Raw genomic sequence first — 22330 nt, 5'->3', positions numbered from 1 at the left:
AGACGGTAAAGATATATTATAAAAAAACCTATTACTGAAAATCAGAATACAAACATACAAAATATAATAAAACAATTGAAAATGGATGATTAAAAATTATGAAAAGCTACCCTGTGCAAAATATTTATGTACCTTGGAAAATATATTTGAATATGCTCTTATATGCACATGTGTGTGTTTCAACATGGCAAATATTTTTAATTGTTCGCTATAATCAGCACATTACTAAACATTTAACAAAGAAGAAAATCATTTTCCATTTTAACATCTTTGTTTTCTAAATAGGATACAGCTCAGTCCTAAATTTTGTTAAATTGTTAGTATGAAAAGTTTACAAACCACAGTCTTATTATAAATTTGGTCTATGTAAATAACAATTATTAATTGTACAGATCTTTTATGTGCTTATTTTAGCGGCTTCGAGTAAACTGATGCATGTGAAAAACTTAATAATATATGGATATTAAGGCTTATTGGTCCAATTTAGTATTAATAGTTGCATTAGGGCAGTGATTAAATATTAATCTCACAACTATGAACTTGATGTAATAACAGAGATCTCTATCATTTTTTTTTCAGATTTTAAATATTCCATTATGAAATATTTGTTCTCAACAATACAAATTCGATTCTTTGAGGTATTGTTTAATGTTTGTATTTCTTTTTCTTTTTTTTTTTTTTATATTGTAACAAAAAGATTCATAGCATTTTAAAGAAGTATGAGACAAACAAATAAAAATTATTAACATTTTACTTTGCCAGATCATCTTATAACATCAAAATTTTCAGCTTCATCATTAAGTGCAGAGAAATCTATTAAATTCGTTTAATATCATAAATAGAGTAATGTCAAAATTAAATTGAACTTTATATTGATGAACTTTCATCTTATTCTTTTCCTTGCGCTCATCTTCTTTTGATTTTCCTATCAAGTGAATGTCTTTAAACATGGATTAATATTTTATTATTGAATGTTGTATGTATTAAGATAATTCAAATGATATATTTGCTACCAAGATGGGCATAACCATAGAAAATAATATTCCAGTAAAGAGCCCTGTGATTAATGATGCTGCCCCAAACATACCAGCTGTTGCCATATATTCAGAATCTACCATTCTAAAATAAAAATTCGCTCTCTAATATGTTTCAATATTAAAAATAAAAAAAAAAAGGAAAAGATTTTATTTTTTCTTATCGTATAAATCTCACCTCGGACAATACATCATGGATAAAGAGGAAAAATAGCCACTACTTATTCCCATTGTAACAGCGATTAGAAAATAAATCCAGTCATTACTAATGTACACTGGTAATATTCTTGAAACACCACTTGGTTTGTAATTACAGAATAAAAACAATGGTATATAGAAAACACGTAAAAGAACTGGTATTATTAAGTACTTTTTACTAGGCTGCAAAGAAAAAAGATAATGATTTAAAAATTAGTTTCTGCATTTATTACTTAACGGATTTCGATTAAAAAATTTACTCACCCACTGAACCAACGATGCGATTGAACTACCAATGAGAGCAGTGACGTTGAACGTGAGAAAACACATAACAGTACTGTAATAATTTGATGAAACTATAAAATTAGGATCCGAACGAACTATGTCAGATTGAACAGATGGAAATAGAGAAAGAGTTACGAAAAATATGAAAAATGTGTTGAAGCACTGAGGAAAACATTGTTTAAATATTTTCCAGTATGGCGGTGTGTTATGTTTGTCTCTTGCATTATTTTCTAATTGCCTTTTATTTATCCCTTTCTGATGTAATAATTCGCGGTATCGGTAAAATCTCTACAATCAATAACAATTCATGTAAAACATTATACTTAATCTATAATAAAATTGATAAGAACATTGTAAATCTTACATTTATCGGTAGTGCAAAATAAGTATCAAAGCATGCAAGAAGAATAAACAGAGCAGTTATAAAGTAATATATTGCCGCAGTCCGAGGATTTGGTGCCATATACTGAGCAAGAAAGTTAATCATCGCTGTAAATGTTCCACTTATATTCTGAAAGTAACATAAGAGTAATATAGTTGAATATGTACATATTACATGAAGTTTTATATCACAAAACTGTACAAGTCGGTGTTTACCGAGCCTAAGATAACAGCTCCTGTGTACTTTGTTGGTAACTTTGCCACCATACCAAACACAGAGTTTTGGTAAATTCCATTAGCAGCTGAAAGGTGTTTCATAAACAAAAATTAGTACTATGTGGATGCGAATGTTCTTAGAAAGTACATTTGACACTAAGTAAAAAAGTGGATTATAATTTAAAATCAATGTACTCTCTAATTGCAAAATATAAATATAATTTATTTAAAACACATAAATGACTGTTATTTTGGAATTTCTGCAAAAATAATTTTATCTTACTGTTTAATATAATAACAGAAATCATGGTAATCCAGAAAAAGACACCTGGCCAACCAGAGCTATCAGTCATTGCCAAAATAACGGTACATACAAATATTAAAACTTGTATGAAGATGCCCCATACTATACGTGTTGTCAAATTGCCACTAAAAGAATTAAAAAATTGTCTTTAAATACAGATACTTGATTCTTATTAAGTATCTGTAGATTATCACATGATGATAAAGACTATCATATACAATGAAAGTGCTCTAGAGAATATGTTTTTCAGAAATATTAAAAGATAACACGTATATAAGACATTAATTTGAAATTATACAGAATATACACACCCAAATTGCATAAATACATTTAACCAATTAAATAGTAGATTTGGTATTTGTGCTGCAAATCCTAAGTATGCAAGAAAATTTGTGGCATAGTTTGATTGAATTCCTGTATACTCTTCAGATAATTTGTAATTAACAAAATACTAGAAGAATAATAAATTTCATTAAAAATGTATAACCTATGTAAAATTAGTGATAAAAAAGTGAAAAAATATGCTTTAAAGAGTCATACATTTTTTGCTGTTATGAACATATTCCATGGCATTAAGATACCAATTCCATGTAGTACCATTATGCAGAATACTATGTTTAATCTAAAATTACATAAATAAGCTATTAGAATTAAAATTTTTAGTAAATTATAATAAATAGCATTGAAAGTATGACATCTTATTTATATACATACCTATCTTTAGGAGGATTTAATTCAAGATCTGCTTGATCCATTGTAACTCCTCTAAAATTTAATTCATCATCAGGTCTGCCTGTACCTTCCCAACCAGGAGAAAGACGAACAGGCTCAGTGCCTACAATAAAAGATCTAGTTTCACAATATGATTTGGGCAACACATATACATACAAATTTAATGATACTGCAGTTAAAGCTATCTTTAGAACACTTTACTAATGCTCCAATTTAAAGCAATTTATTAATTTAGCGATCATGATACAAACACTTGATATGTACATTACACACTCATATGATTTTATATTTGTATCTTAGATTTATATAGCACAGAGGATAAAAAGAATATATCACAGCATTAATCTTAATCGCATAAATATTATGTTTATATTTTGCAAAAAATAAAATATTATTTACCAGCTGGTACACGATCTTTAAAAGTGTTATAAGAAGATTTAATATAACCTGGGAACATTGATATAAAGTTTATTTTACTTGTATTCCATATCTGCTTAAATTATACCCCTCTATAACATACATAAGATCATGCTATAAGCACACTGTAGGATAGCAGAAAATGCCACAAAATTATGGAATTGAATAGCTAATTTAAACATATGAGGCACATGGTATCAATTATTAAAATATAATTATAATATTAATTGATTAACCGATGACAATTATGATAATAACACAATATATATATATATACATACATACATACACATACATACAGACACATGTTATTTTATAATATTCATAACATATTCATTTCTGTTTCTTGGATCTAAGATATATTCATATTTAGTTCACATCAACTCTGTGTCAGCAAAAAAATAATGTTCTATATAAAACATGACACCTTTGTACATATAATATGCATACAATATACTTCTTCCATAATGAAATTCTAATAATATATATTTTAAAGCATCGTAAAATTTATTGTAGAAAATTATTTAGAACATAGGAATTTGTATTATTTCATTTCACTCATCTCAATATGCATGTACAAAGTTTTGTTTACGATAGAAAGATAATTAGGAAGTAACACGCCTTTATGTTTATTTTCAGTCACTTTTTCCTAAATTTTTTTTTCAAAGTTAGTTATCTATGCAAAGCACAATAGTAAAAAAGTCAAAAGCTAAAGATAATTAGATAATATTTTAAGATGAAATTTTAACAGAAAATCACATATAAACTTCAGATGCTGTATATATTTAGAAAAATTAACGTTTTTGTATTACTCTCTTAATAAAATTGATAAATTAAATTAAACATATCAGTTAAATATGTAAAAGAATAAAAAAGATACAGTATCAAATGATTCTAATGTAATCGTCATATAACAATATTCGATAATAATTAATATTTAAACATATATAACATGTAAAAATAATACTTAACATTTCATAATATATTGCTCTTTTTAAGAATGAATCTAAAATCACAGTGAATTTTATAAATCTTCACCGGTGAGAGACCGGTTTGGTGGAATATTTGCGATAAAAATAAAAAGAAAGGAAGGTGTACGTTTGTAAGTAGGGTAAAGCTGTAAGTATTCAAAATATAGTAGTAAGGCTGAAACGATTAACGTTCGAAAGTATGGAGAAAGACGATGCGATAAAGAAGGGCATTAGTATATACCTTTCGCGGGCACAATGCGTGTTCCATTCGAATCTTTTAACAAAGTTTGTTCCTCGGGGCCCACACTAAATTCCTTCTTCGTGTAACTACCCGCCATTTTTTCACAGTTTGTAAGATTAAGTCAAATTAAGAGCTGTTGCAATATTGAGGGTTAATATACTTCACGTGTTAGTGAAGGGTGTTAGGGTGGAGATGAATCTGCGATAATTGTTTCGTCTGAATACAGTTTCGTTTTTGCCAGGTAGACGGATATTCAGAATTCAAATAATCATTGGAAAACTTGAATTACGAGAAAGTATTTAATTGACATTTGCAGAGTTCTCCCAATTTCTGTGGAATTCCGTGTCTGGCGAAAATACTTTACGAGTTTAGTGTCGGGATCACTGCATATTCGATAGTTAAGGCTTCAAAGTTATGAATAGAACTGCTCCCCAATGTGCAAGACATACCATCTTTCTGCTTTATTTTTTATAGGTTAAGATAAGATAGGGGTTAGAGTTCGTCGAGCGAGCTCCACGCTGCGCGGAGATTCAGGAATAACCACGAACTAGTTCAAGATATTGTGATACGCGCGCACATCTATAATATTCAAATCAACAAACAGAAAAAATCTAACATGATGGACGCAATTGGCAAGACTAATGTAAGACAATTAGTTCTCCTTGACTGATACATGTACATATTTATATACATGTACATTATTGTACATATTTATATCGGTATTTCATTGGATAATTTTGTATGTGAGATACCTCTTTTTCTTAAATATTGCTGATCTATTCTATATCCAAAATTAAAAAATTTTTATATTTACATGAATAAAAAGGAACAAAATGATATTGAAAAACATAGTTCCCATTTTACACATCCAAACATAAGGTTATAAAGTTTTATTTTTCAATGCTTTCGATACATACTATCGCATTCTTGTATGTGTAATTTTTAAAATTGGCAGCCATGACTCATTTTTTTTTAAATCTTTTATTAACCCCAAGTTTCAACTTGATACCGATCTTCATTTTCTAAACGTTTAACAAAATTTTCTGCTTCTTCTTCAGTTGATCTTGTCATTTGTTTGATTAAATCAACAAATTCTTCACGAACACAATTTGGCATATTTTTAGAATTACCTGCTAGGTAAATGTTACCATTTCTGTTAAGAAATTCCCAACAAAGTTGTTTTTGACTATGTATAACATGTTGTACATATCTAAAATGTTAACAAAAATTTAGTTACATAAGATGCAAGTGGCACATTTAAGTGAATAATTTACATATTTAAGGAGTATTTACTTACATTTTATGCTCTTGATCTCGGGAAAACGCACAGAATAAATTTAAACCTTTTTTCAGCGACAAATATTCAAAATCATCTTTACAATGGTAATCTTTTTTCTTGTTTCTACAGCCAAAAAAGAGGACACAATCATTTAAATTATCATCCAATGCACATTTATCTAATATAGCCGAACGAAACGGTGCAATTCCTGTTCCAGGGCCGATGAATATCATTGGCTTATTGTACTCAAATTTAAATGTTCCTTTCTGTATCCAAAATATTATCTTGTCTTCCTTTTTCAAACTCGCCAACCAATTAGAACACAGTCCATATCTTGGCTCTAGTAGTTTTGTTTTATACTTTACTACTGCTACTAAGAGATGAATTTCATTTTCAGTAATCCTTAAACTTGAAGCTATGCTAAATGCACGAGGCTTTATAGGAGACATAATTTCAAATAATAATTTTACATTTAATTTACTAGTTGTATGTGGAAAGTCTGCTAGTAACTCTAAAATAGTTCTTCTTGGCCTATTGATGTAATTATATAGTTCTTCTTGACCACTTGCTGTTGTAAATTCATCTAACTTGCCCTTCTCTAATTCATTTTCACTGATAAGAGATAACAGTTGCATCGTAGATCTGCGTGGCTTAAAGCTCAAATCCCAATACTGCTCTACAATTTGGTATAAAGTTAGAATTTGTTTCAGAACATTAGGTACTTTAATTTCTTTTTCAGTTACTTGAATTAACATATCCGGATTTAATTGCACATTATTGTCATTTAATACATTAAAAAATTTTTCAATTTGTTTTTGAGAATTCTTGGGTCTAACATACACTATGTCTCCAGGTTGGTAATTAATGTTATCTGATCTAAATTTAATTAATCTAACATCCTGAAAATGATCTTGTGCAGTAGTTCTTATATTTTCAATTATTGTACCCACTTTCACTTCATTATTTGTAAATACTTCTTTCATGAAAATATCATGAACTGAACAATATTCATTATTCATGGAATTTCTGTCTCTTTCTGATATATGAAATCTCTCAATTATGTTATTTTCATTATTAATCAAATCTATTATGGAAATATTAAATGTATCGCCAACTTTCATCCACATTTCTTCTAGCCAAGAATCAACAACAGCATCAATTCCTAAATCATGTTGATCATCTGCTAGCCCAATAGGTAACAGTTCCTTTGCACCTAGTTGCATTAATCTTCTGTTTAACTTTTTTGCTGCGAAATTAAATTTTTGATAGGAACTGTCACCTAAGCCTAATATTCCATACTTTACATTAGAAAGCAATGTTGTTGGGAGATATTTTCGTAATAGAAGTCTCCAGAATTGCCTCATATTATTAGGAGGATCTCCTTGGCCTGTGGTTGCGACCACAAACACTATCATTTTTTCTGTATCAAGATTTTGAACGTTATAATCATTCATTGCAAAGACATTGCTTTCCAGGCCTTTTCTGAAATAAAATCGAAGAGACTTTTGTAAAAGACATTGTATCCTTAATATTAGCATCAATAATTATATTATAAAATAACATTGATAAAGTTCTTAATGCTAATTAATGATTTCAAACTTTCTAATTGCGAAACAATATACATATATTTCTATCTATACAATAGAGGGAAGGACAATAACAAAACCTTTTGGCAGTTTTCCAAATTTGTTCAGCCACATCTTGTGCAGTACCTGTCTCACTACCGTACAATATCGTGATTCTCATAATGTTCTTTGTCGTAAAAAAATTTCGAGCGTAAGTCTTTTGAAGATCTAGAAAAAGAATTGTATCGCGTCACGAGATACCGCTATGTTACCAATTTTCAGCTGTTACACCGTGACGTCATTGGTCGTTTAGCAGACGATATCTGGAGAAACGTAAGTTTCACGAACGGGGTATGTAAACTGTAAAAAGCAAATATAATTGTTTTTTTCCGTGTTAAATGTATTTCGCATATGGTAATGATCTTACTTAATCAAATGTCAAGGATATGTGTCTAGGCTAAGCCCCATTTGGCGCTTAGCCCAGGATATTTATAAATAAAAAATAGCTTCTCGTGTGCATTGCGTGAACGAATGGTTTATTATGACTATTATATACCATAATTATGCCACTCAGCGATTGCTTCTACAATATTTATATCCCGGCGAATTTACATATTTTTATACGTCAGAAGAGTAATAGAACGTTTTTAGAATCGGTACAAAATCCAAAAACGAAAGAAAGAAAGAATCGTAGCGCATCTTAAAAACCGGAAGCTGACATGATATTATCAGTATAACCATAATAGAAAATATTCAGAACTATTTGTAATATTTTACGAGGAAATTATTCGCGTACATGTGTTAATCACCTTCGCGAATGGGTTAATTTGAGAGAAATGAACGGGTTGTGGTTAGAATGCCCGTGGATGAACCGCGTGACGTAACTACGTGAAATGTCGAGTTTTTGCAGATGAAGTGACGTTGGTAGTACTGACATCTGTTTGCGAATGATTGTCAAAACCTATTTTCTCAACGAAGTCTGCAGTTTTGCATGCCAGTATCGTAGGAAAACATCATGACTGCGTTCGATTTGTAAAAAGAAAAGAGGCGCAAAGTGCAACCGCGAGAAAGATAGCGCATCTGTTTTGGAGGAGTGAGTGAGTGCAGAGAAAGGTTTCTCGTTTCGTTTCACTCGTCGCGTTTCACCCGTTCGACGAGTGACGTGCCTCGGGTCTTCGTCGGTGGGGAAGAGGATTGTTCTTGGATTTTAGCGCAAATAGAGAAGACGCGGGCTTTCGTCCTCGCGAAAAATTTATCACGCGACTGTGCGTCTTAACCTTTTCTATTGTTTAAATGCAATTAAAGTGGGCTGCTGGCCGCAGTGTGTGATTCCTGCGGATCGACGACTATCCTCACGTCAATTTCGCAGCGATCGACCGATGCATAGTACTTCGATGGAGCTTATTCGCGCGTGACACCAACTTTCGGGACACCAGGCTCGACTTTCGCCAGGTAGCCCCAATTCCGATCTACCACGTGTTATAAGCTTTACTTTGTTCCGGATATTGTATTCATATTTATCCTTGCCGCGACGCTTGCACGACATAAAAGCTCACAGAGGTCAGTCACATTTTAAACCTCGATTACAGTTTACCGCGTTTTGGTTTTGAAATGTTTAGCTTCGCCAACGAATTCAATGTCACGCTTCCCTAGAGACCTTCGTTCGCACACTGTCATTATTCTCATCATATATATTATTTGCATGTGATTAATGTCCATCGAATGTAAATAAAGGAGCTCTTAATGAGTTTTTTTTTACCTTCTATTTTATTTTGCGGATGTGTATCCTTTTGTTAAGGTTACGAAATTATCTTTGTTAATAAAGTTGACAATGCTTGCTTTCGTTTAATGTTATATACATTTGTTTATACACGTCATGTTCTTTTCTTCATTAGTCATACCTTTTCTTTTTTTCTTTGCAGATTTTGGTAGCTGTCTACATTTACGTTACTGTGGCAGCTTTTATTTTCCTACATACGATCAACATGTTTACCACATGACATGAACTTCATTTTATGACAAGTACATAATATCACTAATATTTATGGAAATTATCTTTGCGTCACATTTTATGACACAAAATATGAAAAATTTTATTACATGCAATAACGGTTTAACAAGTATTTAATGTAACTTTTGACACCACATTTATGCTTTATAAATATTTTTAAGTAGTGTATGAACGTCACATTGTCTACGCATTAAAGACAATAATATTCACACAATAAAGGGCCATATAGAGAAAATGAATAGCAGGCTTGAAGAACAGGAGTCAAAATGGACATGTGAATATTGTACATACGAGAATTGGCCTTCATCGTTGAAATGCACAATGTGCAGAGGTGCCAAGCCTTTATTAGGGGAGGATATTTACCGCCTACGAGATCCAAGCCCACAAAGGTCTGGATCAAATGTCGCATCTGGTCCAGTAACTCATTTAAGTCCAACAGATTCTTACAATGTTAGTTGTCAAAATGTACCATTGGGAAAGTGGTCTTGTGCAATGTGTACCTATCTTAATTATCAAAATACCACACGTTGTGTTCAGTGTGGAAATAGGAAATCTACAGGTCTCAATCAGTCGATACACTCGACTGTAGCCTCGAATTTGCATGAACACCTAGCACCTCTTAGGCTAGGAGATCCACCACCAAACTCAGGATCAAATCCTCCTCCAATAAACTTACATCCAGAAAGATATTATAACTTACAAGCAAATTTACATCCCGAGAAATGGTCTTGCCTTGTGTGTACTTATGAAAATTGGCCAAAAGCCACAAAGTGTGTGATGTGTGGTAATCCTAAAGAAAAAGATAGAAGAGACAGAACAGCCAATAACATGGGTGTTATTTTACCAAGCCCAGAAAGAGATCATAGCCAGCGTAACTTACCTTCTCCGCCTCATACACCTTATATTCATCAAACCCAGAGGGATGAGAATTTGGCTGTGGGACGAAGGTAAATTTATTTTTTACATTTGTCGAGAATGATTGACTATTAATCAGAATTTGATTGGTAGAATTAGCGAGATAATAGCGACGAATATTCGAGTTTATTATAAGTTTTCTTATATTGTAGGAATTCACATAGATATCCTGATAGCAGAAATGACAATTTGTCAACTCCTCAATCCCCTAATAATTGTGACTATGAGCGTAGACTAAAACAGTTGAGGCGTCATACTGATTGGTGCTGGTTAAACGCGTGTCTTGGCATTGTGGAAGGTGACAATGCTCCTGTTGAAGCTTATTTGGCAAGTGGTGGTGATCCTGCTCGTCAATTGACGCATTCAGAAGTTCTGCTTCTAAATAGAAGTAGTGCTTTTGATGTTGGACATACCTTAGTACATTTAGCTATTAGGTCTGTGGGAAGTAATTTTTGACAAAGGATTTCTTTATGAAGCTATTTTAGCTTATTTTATATAATTACATGAGTGTATATATTCTTTGGCGATGTTTCAACTTGTTCATTACACGTGTAGAAAAGTAAATCAACTATCATTGAGAAAGACACAGTTTCCAAATTGTTCTTTACACAATTTTATTATACTTTTGACAGATTTCAAAGAGAGGATATACTAGCGACATTATTATCACAAATCGAGGGTTCTGGATCTGGAGTAAAAAGAGTACCAAGTTATGTTGCACCAGATTTGGCTGCTCAAATTCGCAGACATGTCACTAATAGTATCCGGTTACGCAAGGGTTCTTTCCCATGTTATTTTGTCACTGATATAGCTACATTTGCTTTGCCTGCTGAGGTTACTATAACATTATAATTCTTTCTTTGGGATATTATGGGATATTAGAGATATTAGTCCGTTAAAGATCCCTAGATGTAACGTAGGTTATATAAATAATATTTAAGCAGAAAATTACTTATTAGGTTGAAGATTTACCAAGTATAGTGCAAGAACAGATGTTGGAAGAGTTATTAGATAAAGAAGCTCAACAACAATTAGAAGGTGGCGGCGGAGAACCACCAGCACTGAATTGGTCTTTGGAAATTACCGAACGTTTAGGAAGTCGTTTACATGCACTTTGGAATAGATCTGCTGGAGATTGTTTATTAGATTCTGCTATGCAAGCTACTTGGGGTGTTTTTGATCGAGATAATGCTTTAAGAAGAGCTCTTGCTGACACTTTGCAACAAGCTGGTCAATTGTAAGCAATTCTTACGTCAATTTTTATTATAATATTGTTTTACAACACATCTATTTTTCTTAATTTAGTTTTTATCCTCGATGGAGAGAATACGAAGCGTCTCAAGCATCTAGAATGTTGGATTTTACATTAGAAGAGACTCAATGGCAAGAAGATTGGGAAAGCTTATTAGCAACAGCTGCTCAACCAGGAAGTGCTCTAGAGCAGCTACACGTATTTGCCCTAGCCCATATTTTAAGGCGACCTATTATTGTTTATGGCGTTAAATATGTTAAAAGTTTTAGAGGGGAAGATATAGGTAAGTATTGATCGCGACGAAGGTAACATTATTCATAAGATTTATATATAATTAAATAAAATATTTTCATACAGGTTATGCAAGATTCGAAGGTGTTTATCTTCCACTTTTATGGGAACCTTCATTTTGTATTCGCTCACCTATCGCTTTGGGTTATACACGCGGTCATTTCACGGCTTTAGTTCCCATCGAGCCATACACATCGTCTAGAATACCACCTCTTTCGTCTCATGGTGGTGTAGGCTTGGGTGGCGGTAATGGTCCACTTCAACAGCTGCAAATACAGATGCAGACTACATTCATGCCTTTAATGGACCGAGAACATAAACTCTTACCAATACATTTTTTGAGTCTAGAAGAAGTAGGCCGCGAAGAATCTATTTTAAAGGAATGGCTGGATGTATGCAGGACCGAAGGTGGTATTCTTGTTGCGCAACAAAAACTACACAAAAGACCCTTATTAGTAGCACAAATGCTAGAAGAATGGCTAAATCATTATCGGAGACTCGCGTGAGTAATTTTATTCCTTTCTTTAAATTTCGTTCGTTCGATTTAGATTTCGGTCTATATATATATAGATGTAAATTAATTTTTGTCGTTACAGTCAAACTAACAACGCACCCTTTTTGAGACCAGCAGTTTTACAAGATTACAGTAGCGATGGAGACACAGAAGATGAATAACAAGGCGGAATGCTTTAAGTTATCGAAGTTCAACCGAGAAGACTTTTTTTATGATTTGCCCAAAACTAATTGTAACGCAAGATCTCAGAGATTTGCAACTTTCTGCTGAATACAGCAGAAAGAAGTGTATGAATGTTATAACACACACACATACACACACGTGCGCGCGCACACACGCTCGCACGCACGCACACACACACACACACACATATTGGCAATGTATCATTTTTAAATGATCTTTGTACATTAATATCGGTCACTGAACCACTAAACCACTGAACGTCTAAAATTTCATCGATTCGTATTACTTAATTATATCGGATGTTTATTCGTCATTACAAATAGTTGCTGTATTATTTTATTGTTATTTAATCAAGAGACTGCGTAATAAGTAGTTTCGTTGCCAAAGTGCGATTCTGGGTATCAAAGTAGTAAGTTAACAAGTGAAATTTTTGTTACAGCTAATATCGTTTCTGTTAGAGTTAGTTTTCCCTCTTGATAAGTTGACTATTACTGAAAATATGTAATATTAATCTTCACAATATGTTTATAGCTAGAAAGTTATTAAACTGTTGTGTCCCTGACATTAATAAGAGTTCCTTCAACGTGCGGCGACCAAACGAAGGGTCATAACTTACCTTCCAAAACATCAAGTCTACCTTAATCTCCATTCGATTGCACTCATGTTCACGAATAGCGAAGCCTGCATAATGCCGGATATAATCACAGATACACGTCTTAACGTCATTCGATAAACACCAATAGCGTTAAAGTCATCTGTAAGTAATTATATTAACCTGAAGACAGAGTTTTTAGTTTCTGACGCTTATATAATATAATCAGCTTAAGTTTATTTTCATTATTTAAAGGGGAAAATGCAACAGTCAGCATGCCACTTAACATTAGCAATTCCATTGTAATTTCTCTGAGTTTCTTGGAGTTAAGAATTGGTAGTAGGCTGGAAGTTGGAAAGCGATAAAGGTTCGAAACATGTATGGTAGATATTCTTCCGCTTCTGCGTGCCAGTTTCGATAGATCTGGACCCAATTTCTGATCTCGTTAAACACTTTGAGAGATAAAGATTTGGTTTCTGTCTCGATGTTAAAATACGTACGAATAATTGTATGTTTTGGATTTAAAATCCATAAATCCAAAATGGGGTAAAAAGGAAGTCACGTTTAGGTTGTAATTAAGCAGACTCGATGTAGAGAAGATTGATAATTTGTTTCTTGGTTGTTTCGACGAAACGCGTCACATAAATTGTGCAAAATACATCGGTGTTATTATATTTATAAGAAGTAAAGGAACGAAGGATAAAAGGATCTTGTCGTTTGTTAGTTGTACAAAAAAGAGAAAAAAAGAAAAAAAAAAGAAGAGGAGGGAGAAAAAGAAAAAAGATATTCGACGAAGAATATACAGTAGATATTTGTAAAGGTCATTGGTCTTTGTCTGATCATACGTGTGAAAGTAGTCGAAGATTGTGGCACGGATCATGTGATTTTTAAAGATAAGTAAACCTAAGGGCGGGAAAAATAATTCTGTAATCGTCTTTCGATCATTTGTTAACTCTGAGCTGTGTTAATATTAATGTAAAAGTGAGACGGCGAAGTCGAATTACAACGACACTTTTGTCCGACTAGAGGCAGAGCGGAGCGTTGTAGTTTTTCCGTGGCCGGTTCCGATATGTGTAAACGTAAACAAAGTACCGATTAGGCTGTACTTTCTTCTGCGCGAACGGAATTTATTTAGAGCGGAAGTACGAGGGAAGTAAGAGAAGAAGGAAACGTAGGAGAAAACGAAGACGAGAATGAAGAATGCGAAGAAGGAAATAAAAGTATAATAAGAGAAGAGCGACATTGTGCGAGTGGATCGATCGAACGGATGGTGTGTAGTCACCACGAACGTAGCAGTAAAATAGAACTTTTATAAAACAAGGTAAAAAGAAAAAGGCGAATATGAGAAGAGAGAAACAAGTAGTAGTACTATTTAAGTACCAAATTATATGCCTGGCGTGCGTGAGTGTATATGATGCACAATTGTATACACTGTATATGTATATGTATAGACGCATATACCGTAATACGAGGTATTCGCGAATGGACAAAGATTTAATGGTAACTAGCTCGGCCAAATAACGAACCCTAATCAAAAAAGTACAAAAAATCGTAAGAGGGAAATGATAACGTTTCTTTATGAAAACGTGTTATTATTACACATGTGGTATCCGCTTAAAGTTTAGTCTCGTTTTTACTAATTCTAACATAGTCTCTAGTCCTTTTTAGCACCGTCGTTTTTTCTAATCACAAGCTCAGCATGTGATTTAATCATCGCGCGATTATCCGAAGGGCAGCATACGAACGTTCGGATAGAAAGAAGAATATTTCACAAGTCAATTGCAAAAAAAGAAAGAAAAAAGAAAAAAAAAATTAGAAGAGGAAGCAAACGTTTAACGAAGTAACACCGTGTCGAATGAGTAACGATTTTGTCGTCTTTGTTGTACTTTTTCTTCCGTTCGTTCTTTATTTTTTTTTTTTCTATTTCCTCTTTCTCATCGCGGTTTCTCATTTGCGCGAATTTAAGCGATAAGAGTACGCGATTACTTTTGATCTATCTAAGTGAGAAGACATTCTCGTGACACGGCGTTACGTACGGTGGAATTACGATGTAAAAAGGAGATCAACAAAAAGAGAAAAAAAAAAAGACGCTCTGGTGGTATTTTCTTTCCCCTCGTTAACATGTAAGTGTTTTTCGCTCGTGTTGCCAGAATTTACTCTTGGCAGGTGATAAAAGAAAAAAAAAATGAATATAAAGATTTAAGAATTTAATCGAGATGAGATAGAAGTTTATATTAATATAGAATATATCAAATAGATTATATTAAATATATAATATATCGATGTACAATAATTCTAAATGACGATTTATTATTATAATTGCTACGATTATCATATTATATTATATTATATATTATGTTATTATTATTATCATTATTACTTACTACTACTACTATTATCATTATCATTGTCATTGTCATTATCATTATCATTATTATTATTATTATTACTACTATTATTGCTATTATTAAATCCGTAATAAGAATTATCGAGGTGGATTAATCAAATTTACGTTGCTTTATGCCCTTGGATCCCGACGATCACACGCGCGAAGCGTTTTCGATCAACGATCTGACTTGGAAATCTCTGGTACATATATGGTAAATCATGTTTTCAAGTCGATCCTTGGACGCGACAAAAACGTCTGCATCTTTAAAGTTGCAATTATCCGTTAAAAATTGACAGTACGGTTAATGACATTTCTTTTCTCTCTTTCATTATTTCTTTTTCTTTTCTTTCCCTTTCCTTTTTCTTTTCTTCTCCTTTTTCTTTTTTTCTTGCAAAAAAAAAAAAAAAAAAACCCGCGATTTCATATTAAAACTGTTTCGTCACGAAAACCGTTCACTGTGACTTTATTACAGTACTACCGTCTGTAAGCACGTTCGCTGACCAAAACGATCTTTCGATGTTGTACATTTTGTTACTCGTGCTTAACCGTTCTAGCGAAAAATTATTCGATTAACTGCGTGTAATCACCGCGAAGAATGACAATCTCACGATACATGCTCGTTGTAATCTAATCGATGTAAGTACTTACGTAAGACGATGAAAGACTTACGCAAAGCCAAATATCAAATGCAGCGAATCGTTGTCCTGTCGTTGTTGTTGTAAAACGTTCGCCGGCTGTTTCGATATTTTACTTTCCATTCTTATTTTTCCATCGTTCTACCTCTTTTTATCGTACAGCCATTAGCGAAGTCACGACTGTGTGTCGTTTGGTTCGTTTCATTAGTATTTTATAAGAAACGACTAATGGGACGATCGGAAGCTGTATCGTCGGCAACTTATTAACGGCGAAAACCACGTTAATATTGCGAATCGCGTTTCACGTACTTTCAAAGGCCAAGTTTACGAATCGTTTGAACTTTCGAAAGTCTTCCTAAATTGTGTACAGGACTTTAAAATCGATTTCTCTTCGGAATTACACATCGATTCGATTCAGGAGAATAGCCTCTGTTGGAAATGAACTTGGCATTTGGTATCGCTGCAAAGATGTATCTGTGTACACACGCGCACACACATAGTATTACAGTTTAAAAGATCGAAATCCTTCAACCGAACCTGTAAGCGGTTAGACACTTTTTTAAGAATCGGACTCTACCTTACATCGACTCTATCTTCGGTTCGATGCTTGCGCCGCTTTGTCATACTCGTAATTGGCAATAGTATATTGTATCGATATGGTGACGTTGTAACAGAGCGAGCTTCGCAAGTGTCATGGCCCTTAATTATCCTTATCGAGCGGTTAATTACCAAATTACGACAAATGACAAGCGCCTCGTCGCTGTAATAGGAAAAAGGAAGAAAAATGTGGTCGCTCGACGAGATTTTCAATTTGAATTTCTATGGAATAAGCTCGTCGCGGATTCCTTTCTGTCATATTTCCGTACAAGTATGCATGTAAATAGAGTTTATATAATGGTAATATGCGCGAATACAGGAGCACTTAATAAACTGGATTATGATAAAGCTTAAAGAAGAGGAATCTGTCATTCTAACGATCCATCGATTTAACGATTAACGATCGTCTTCGTTTTATATATTTTTTACTTTCCGACGAAAATATTTTTTATTTTCTCTCTCTCATCTATCTATCTATCTATCTATCTATCTATCTATCCATCTATCTATCTATCTATCTATATATATGTTTATATATTAATTCAAGTTTGATTAAAATAAAACTTGGCAAAAGTGTCGTCAACGACCTAGTTTGCCTACGTAGCATCAAATTCCACTACTTATTGCTAGTAACGGATATTCGATATGCGCCATCTAACTCTCATCGTCGATAGTGGCCGGCGAAACAACCGGAACGACGATTCTTTCGTTCAGCGCGAAACATCGCTTCGGTTTAATTAAAGCCGCAACGTTACGTAAGCTTTGAGAATCAGTGGATCTTTGCATGCTCGTCGATCGTTGGTCCACTCCTCGAACGCTGTTTCCTAGCGATCCTCAGACCTTCGTAATTACTGTCGTTTTAACGATGGCCCATCCTTCACACCGGCGCGGCGACCTAATTCCCGAGTGCTTTTCCCACTCGATCCTCCAACCCATCGCGTCCTTTCACGTTCTCTCTTCTTTTTCGCTAATAGAACGATTTACTTTGTTTTTCGATCGGCCAGCACAGGATGATTCTTTTTAAAAGCTCTCGATCAACCGGTGCTCGAGATTGTTCAATTAGCGCGATAATTAAGTCCTTGCCCTCGGCCCACTTTTTACTTTTTCAAACACTTTTTAAAAGATGGCCCGTTGTTCGTCGATATTTATTAAATACCGTGGCACACAGAGTTATTTTGGAAAATAAGCGAGGTCGCATACAGAGATATGCAAATTCTTTATAAACTACGATTAATAATAATAATAATTTGTTCGATTTCGATCTGGATCTCGCGGCCAACAAACCCCATACTTCACGATCGTTACAGTTACGTTTTTTCGATACGCTACCCTTTTAGCATTATACGCTATTTATTGTTATACGTTAATAGCCTACGTCGGAAGTTACGTTTGTTCCTCGTAAATGCTGGCCGATTATTCGGTGATCGTTTAGAAGATGTTAATCGACGAATTGGGTGGATGCGTTGGAGCGAAGGCTGCTAGATTCTATGCGCTTTAAGATAAGAGGGGAATGAAATGAAAGGGAAATGAAAGAGGAAATAAGAAAGCCACTTGGTGTTTGAAAACTTGTCGCACGTATCTGGCAAAGTTTCGTCGAAATATTTCAAAGCGAAACAACGTTGCCGACTTTTCACGGTCGTTGTTCGTTTTGTTCCACCGATATGCCTATATTTGGAAGGAAATCGATGTCCAAGTTGCGACAAATTCACCAGATTCGCTCGAAACTCTGCGAGTAATTCGAATTGATAAATGACTCGTGATACGACTGTACGCCCGCATACATCCATTTTGCATCGAGCTTTTGTCGGAGTTTAACGAGCCTCCATTCGATCTAGCCTGGCAGGAGAAATTGCGACGGGAGTCGATGAATTAGGAATTACGAACCGTGTAATAATTTTCCAACTCGCCGTCCATTTCCTCTCTCCTGCGTATTCCTGCTTATTCGTTGTTACCGCGGTATCGCCATATCTTTCATATCTCGTCTGTTGGCTGCGTTTCACTTTTTTCGCTGTGTTACGATCGTACCGTAACGATTGCCGCGTGTCTCCTATCGTATCGTAGAATGTCTAATCAAGTTATAAAGTGGCGGATCCCGTAACGATCGACGTTGTCGTAGAAACGATCGCTTCTTACCGATTAAATTGCACAGCACGCGTTCGAAAGCAATAACGAGCGATCGGGCGAGAAAACATCGGCCATAAAAGGCTGACCGTAACGGACCGATAGCTAATAAGCCGGAAGAGCGAGCAGCGAGCAGCGAGCAGCGAGCAGCGAGTTTCGGCGTCGTCCTTTGCGAAAGCGAATAGCGCGTCATTTCCATTCCTACGGTAGATATCTAGTTTCCTTTGGCTTCATTCACTTCACTTCAATTCACTTTCTTTCGATAAATAGATTTTTCCGAGTCACGGTTGTCCTCTATCCCCTTAGCGATTGGAAACGTTCGTGAAGATTTCGACGCAACGTATTTCGTTAGCGGAGAACGATACTTTTTCTGGCAAATAAAATACCGCCGCATACATCAGAAAAATTGTTCGCGAAGAGTCGTTGAGACTGTTAAACCCTCGGATATAACGAAAGCTTACCGATTTCATATTTACATATTATTGGATACTCTGTATTAGAGAGAATGCTCTTTTACCATCGGCGCATGTCCAGATGGAATTGTAAATCATTTCGATGATCGTTAAGAGCCACTAGCGTAACTTTTCCCAACTCGCTGGTTGCTAAAATCGCCGCTTTCCCAAGCGATCGTATAAAAAGTCAACCAGATCCTCGCGATAATCAGATCAGGCTCGCAGAACTGGAACTCGACTAATTTCCAACTTGGTTGTTCCCCTTCTTCTACGAAATTCCCGGGGAATTATCGGACGTGGCTGTTGGAAGCAGAGGGAAGCGCGCAGGGTAGAATGGCAAAGTCGGTCGGTTCGCGTCCCAGAAGCCGTCCCGTAGCGATCGTGCCAGCCGAAAACCCGGCGCGAGCGTGTCGCGTTCCGTGTGGCTAGGGGGTGGCGTCCGCGCAGGGGATGCCAAGGTGCAGACGCCCCCGGTGCTGCCGCCAGCTTAGCGGAGACTGGCGGAAAGCGGGAAACCTGTTCGTCCACAGTTCATCACGGCCTCGCAAGCCGTTCGAACGGACACACGGCCTCGTCGCGTTCCGCCATCGCCGATCCATCTCGTCGTGTAAACAAAATCCACGGCCTCGCGTATCGCCAACTATTCTCTCGTCGTCGAACCGCCATCTCCTCCAACCTCGTGTTTGTCGAATCGATCGCGTCCAACGAGCACCGCGTCCGATCGTTAGCGTCACGTGTCCTGCCAATCTTCTCCTTCCTCGAATCAAACGGATCGAAAGGACTAAACGGTTGTCTTTTATTATCGATCGGCAGGTTCGACCGACCGATCTAATTTTCGACAGCCACAGAGAATTCTTTTCGATGAAAAATTCTCGTTCGGCGGTAGAGACCGGTCGATCTTTGGTCGGACCCGCGGCGGATAATTACGATGACTCGTTGAAACGAGCTGTGACAAGGGTGCCGAGCGGATTCGAAACACGTGGCCTGAGTTTAGCCGCGATTGTTGCGCGATTCGCTAAATCCCGAGCGTACAAGCGCCGCTACGTTATGTCAGCGAGTTGTATGGTAAATTGTTTTCGTCCGACGTGAGTCGTACAAATAAAGAGTATGTAAACTGAGACGTTTTAAAAACAGGCGTTTAAAGTTTACAGGAAAGAAGGAGAGACAGAAGAGAAAAAGGGGATGAATGTGGAGAAAGAACGCTTTTTAAAAAATATCGTACGAACAAAAGCATCGTGGTTCGTTCCAGCAATCGACAAACGTCAGACCAAACCGATCGGAATCTAGATTAGAATTTAAGATCAAAGAGACTGGTCCGAGAAACATCGTCAAAGTTGCCCTCTTGCGTGGGCTCTCTTGCGTTAAGATCGATCGTGTTAGAAAGTGCGATAGAACAAAGTGTTTCGTAGAGAACTGCCCCCGTGTTGATCGAAAGTGAGACAGAAACGAGTTCGACGAGTGTTTGCGCGATATTTTGCCAACGATATGGGCGATCGAAGAATCCGTTAACGAAACGTTGACCGGAAATAGAAGGACGTTGCAAGAGCGAATCGAAACGAGAGCTTGCCGTCGGATACGATGACGTGCGATACACGTCGGGAATCACAGCACCTGTGGAACCTCGAGGTAAACCGTTTACCTTTCTACATACCTATCCGTTATCCGATTTACCTTGAATATCGCATTCCCTCGAGCATCCGTCGAATCGAATAGTTTCATTGCTCACGGGGATACTGGTGGAAATCCGCAATTACTCTTTCTATCCTATCTCTATCCGATACCAAAGTATCTTTTACTCATTTTTAACCGCACTATCTTCGTTCTAAAATTATACTCATAAATCGACGATTCGATCGTTTCATTCTTTACAATCGCTATAGTTGCGTATGCAGGTCAACGATGCGAGTACATCGCGAATGTTTACGCGTTTAAAGAAAATTTCAATTTGCGAAAATCTACAGTATACACACACACACACACACACATCTCCGATACTCGTTTCTCCATTTTCGGTACAAACTCCTGGCGGTTCCATTCCTCTTCGTAAAAAGGTGTACGTAGCGAAAGTAATCAAGCAGAGCCGAGCCGAGACGAGACGAGACGGAAAATTGCAGCCAATCAAGATTGTCGGAAAAGCACGATTCGAAATTTCTATATTCTTGGCGATGCGAACAAGGCGAACAAGGAAGGCGTTACGAGACGAACGGACGAACGTTTCGACGTCTTAGTCTCAGTCTGCTCGATTTACCAACGTTTCACGCCAGTAGTACAAGCGCAGCATACGCCCGGCATTGTAGGGCTTCCTCGCTACTGCATACTTGCAGCAACGAAGCGAAATTTGATAAAACCGAGCCGATCCGAGACTACATTTTTCCAAGATGAACACTTTGTCGATGTACCAGATGTTCGAAAGATGATTACCGGTCACTTGGACGTAGCTTGTTACGACCGTTCGCGGAGAGACGCGGTCGCGAGGAAAACGCGTCAGCGAGAGGCGTAAATTCTCGCTACGATTCGGTGAATCGACGCCGCGAAGTAGTCGTTCCCCTGTTTCGGTTAAGATAACAGAGGTGGTTAAACGAATATGACACAGTAGAGTAAGTTATATTTTACCGTTTATTCCAACAACTTATAACGAAGGCAATTACGCTGATACGGTGGAAGGATGTTGACCGTTCGAAGGATGTAAAATCAGTACCGTCTTGGGAGACGATGCTGTATCGGAGGAGAGCTAAGGATGGGTGTGTCTAGCGCA

At 35.8% G+C, this 22330-nt stretch overlaps 2 protein-coding genes and 1 long non-coding RNA gene across 7 annotated transcripts; 2 read left to right on the top strand and 1 right to left on the bottom strand.

The window, feature by feature from the left end:
- Nucleotides 1–567: 567 nt before the first annotated feature.
- LOC117234993 (NADPH-dependent diflavin oxidoreductase 1) lies at nt 568–7841 on the bottom strand. 3 transcript variants are annotated; one of them, XM_033496601.1, is made up of 12 exons: nt 7725–7841; nt 6077–7540; nt 5910–5989; nt 3133–3253; nt 2959–3040; nt 2730–2869; nt 2398–2543; nt 2115–2200; nt 1882–2028; nt 1497–1805; nt 1213–1415; nt 568–1119 (listed from the first exon to the last, which is right to left on the bottom strand). In XM_033496601.1, exons 1-12 carry the CDS (start codon nt 7802–7804, stop codon nt 984–986), a joined length of 2994 nt encoding a protein of 997 aa, XP_033352492.1. In that variant the 5' UTR covers nt 7805–7841; the 3' UTR covers nt 568–983. The 3 variants fall into 3 exon arrangements, with proteins under 3 accessions (XP_033352492.1, XP_033352490.1, XP_033352491.1); XM_033496599.1 differs by lacking the exons at nt 5910–5989; nt 6077–7540; nt 7725–7841 and adding exons at nt 3550–3597; nt 4780–5451 and having other exon boundaries at nt 813–1119; XM_033496600.1 differs by lacking the exons at nt 5910–5989; nt 6077–7540; nt 7725–7841 and adding an exon at nt 4780–5450 and having other exon boundaries at nt 813–1119.
- Nucleotides 7842–7852: 11 nt separating this feature from the next.
- Nucleotides 7853–12819, top strand: LOC117234991 (ubiquitin thioesterase trabid). 3 transcript variants are annotated; one of them, XM_033496597.1, is made up of 9 exons: nt 7853–7956; nt 8929–9075; nt 9546–10581; nt 10702–10983; nt 11182–11383; nt 11509–11786; nt 11855–12084; nt 12159–12594; nt 12689–12819. In XM_033496597.1, the coding sequence occupies exons 3-9, from the start codon at nt 9869–9871 to the stop codon at nt 12765–12767; spliced, it is 2220 nt and encodes a 739-aa protein (XP_033352488.1). In that variant the 5' UTR covers nt 7853–7956; nt 8929–9075; nt 9546–9868; the 3' UTR covers nt 12768–12819. The 3 variants fall into 3 exon arrangements, with proteins under 3 accessions (XP_033352488.1, XP_033352487.1, XP_033352489.1); XM_033496596.1 differs by lacking the exon at nt 7853–7956 and having other exon boundaries at nt 8660–9075; XM_033496598.1 differs by lacking the exon at nt 7853–7956 and having other exon boundaries at nt 8660–9183.
- A 123-nt stretch (nt 12820–12942) lies between these two features.
- LOC117234994 lies at nt 12943–15567 on the top strand. Its single transcript, XR_004493597.1, has 2 exons — nt 12943–13546; nt 13637–15567. It is a non-coding gene; the product is annotated as an uncharacterized LOC117234994 (long non-coding RNA).
- Nucleotides 15568–22330: the final 6763 nt, after the last annotated feature.

The sequence above is a fragment of the Bombus vosnesenskii genome, unplaced genomic scaffold (genome assembly GCF_011952255.1).
Source record: "Bombus vosnesenskii isolate JDL3184/JDL3185 unplaced genomic scaffold, Bvos_JDL3184-5_v1.1 scf7180000013311, whole genome shotgun sequence".
NCBI lineage: Eukaryota > Metazoa > Arthropoda > Insecta > Hymenoptera > Apidae > Bombus > Bombus vosnesenskii.
Note: the sequence above shows the minus strand (reverse complement) of the source record. Positions and strands in the feature narration are given on the sequence as shown.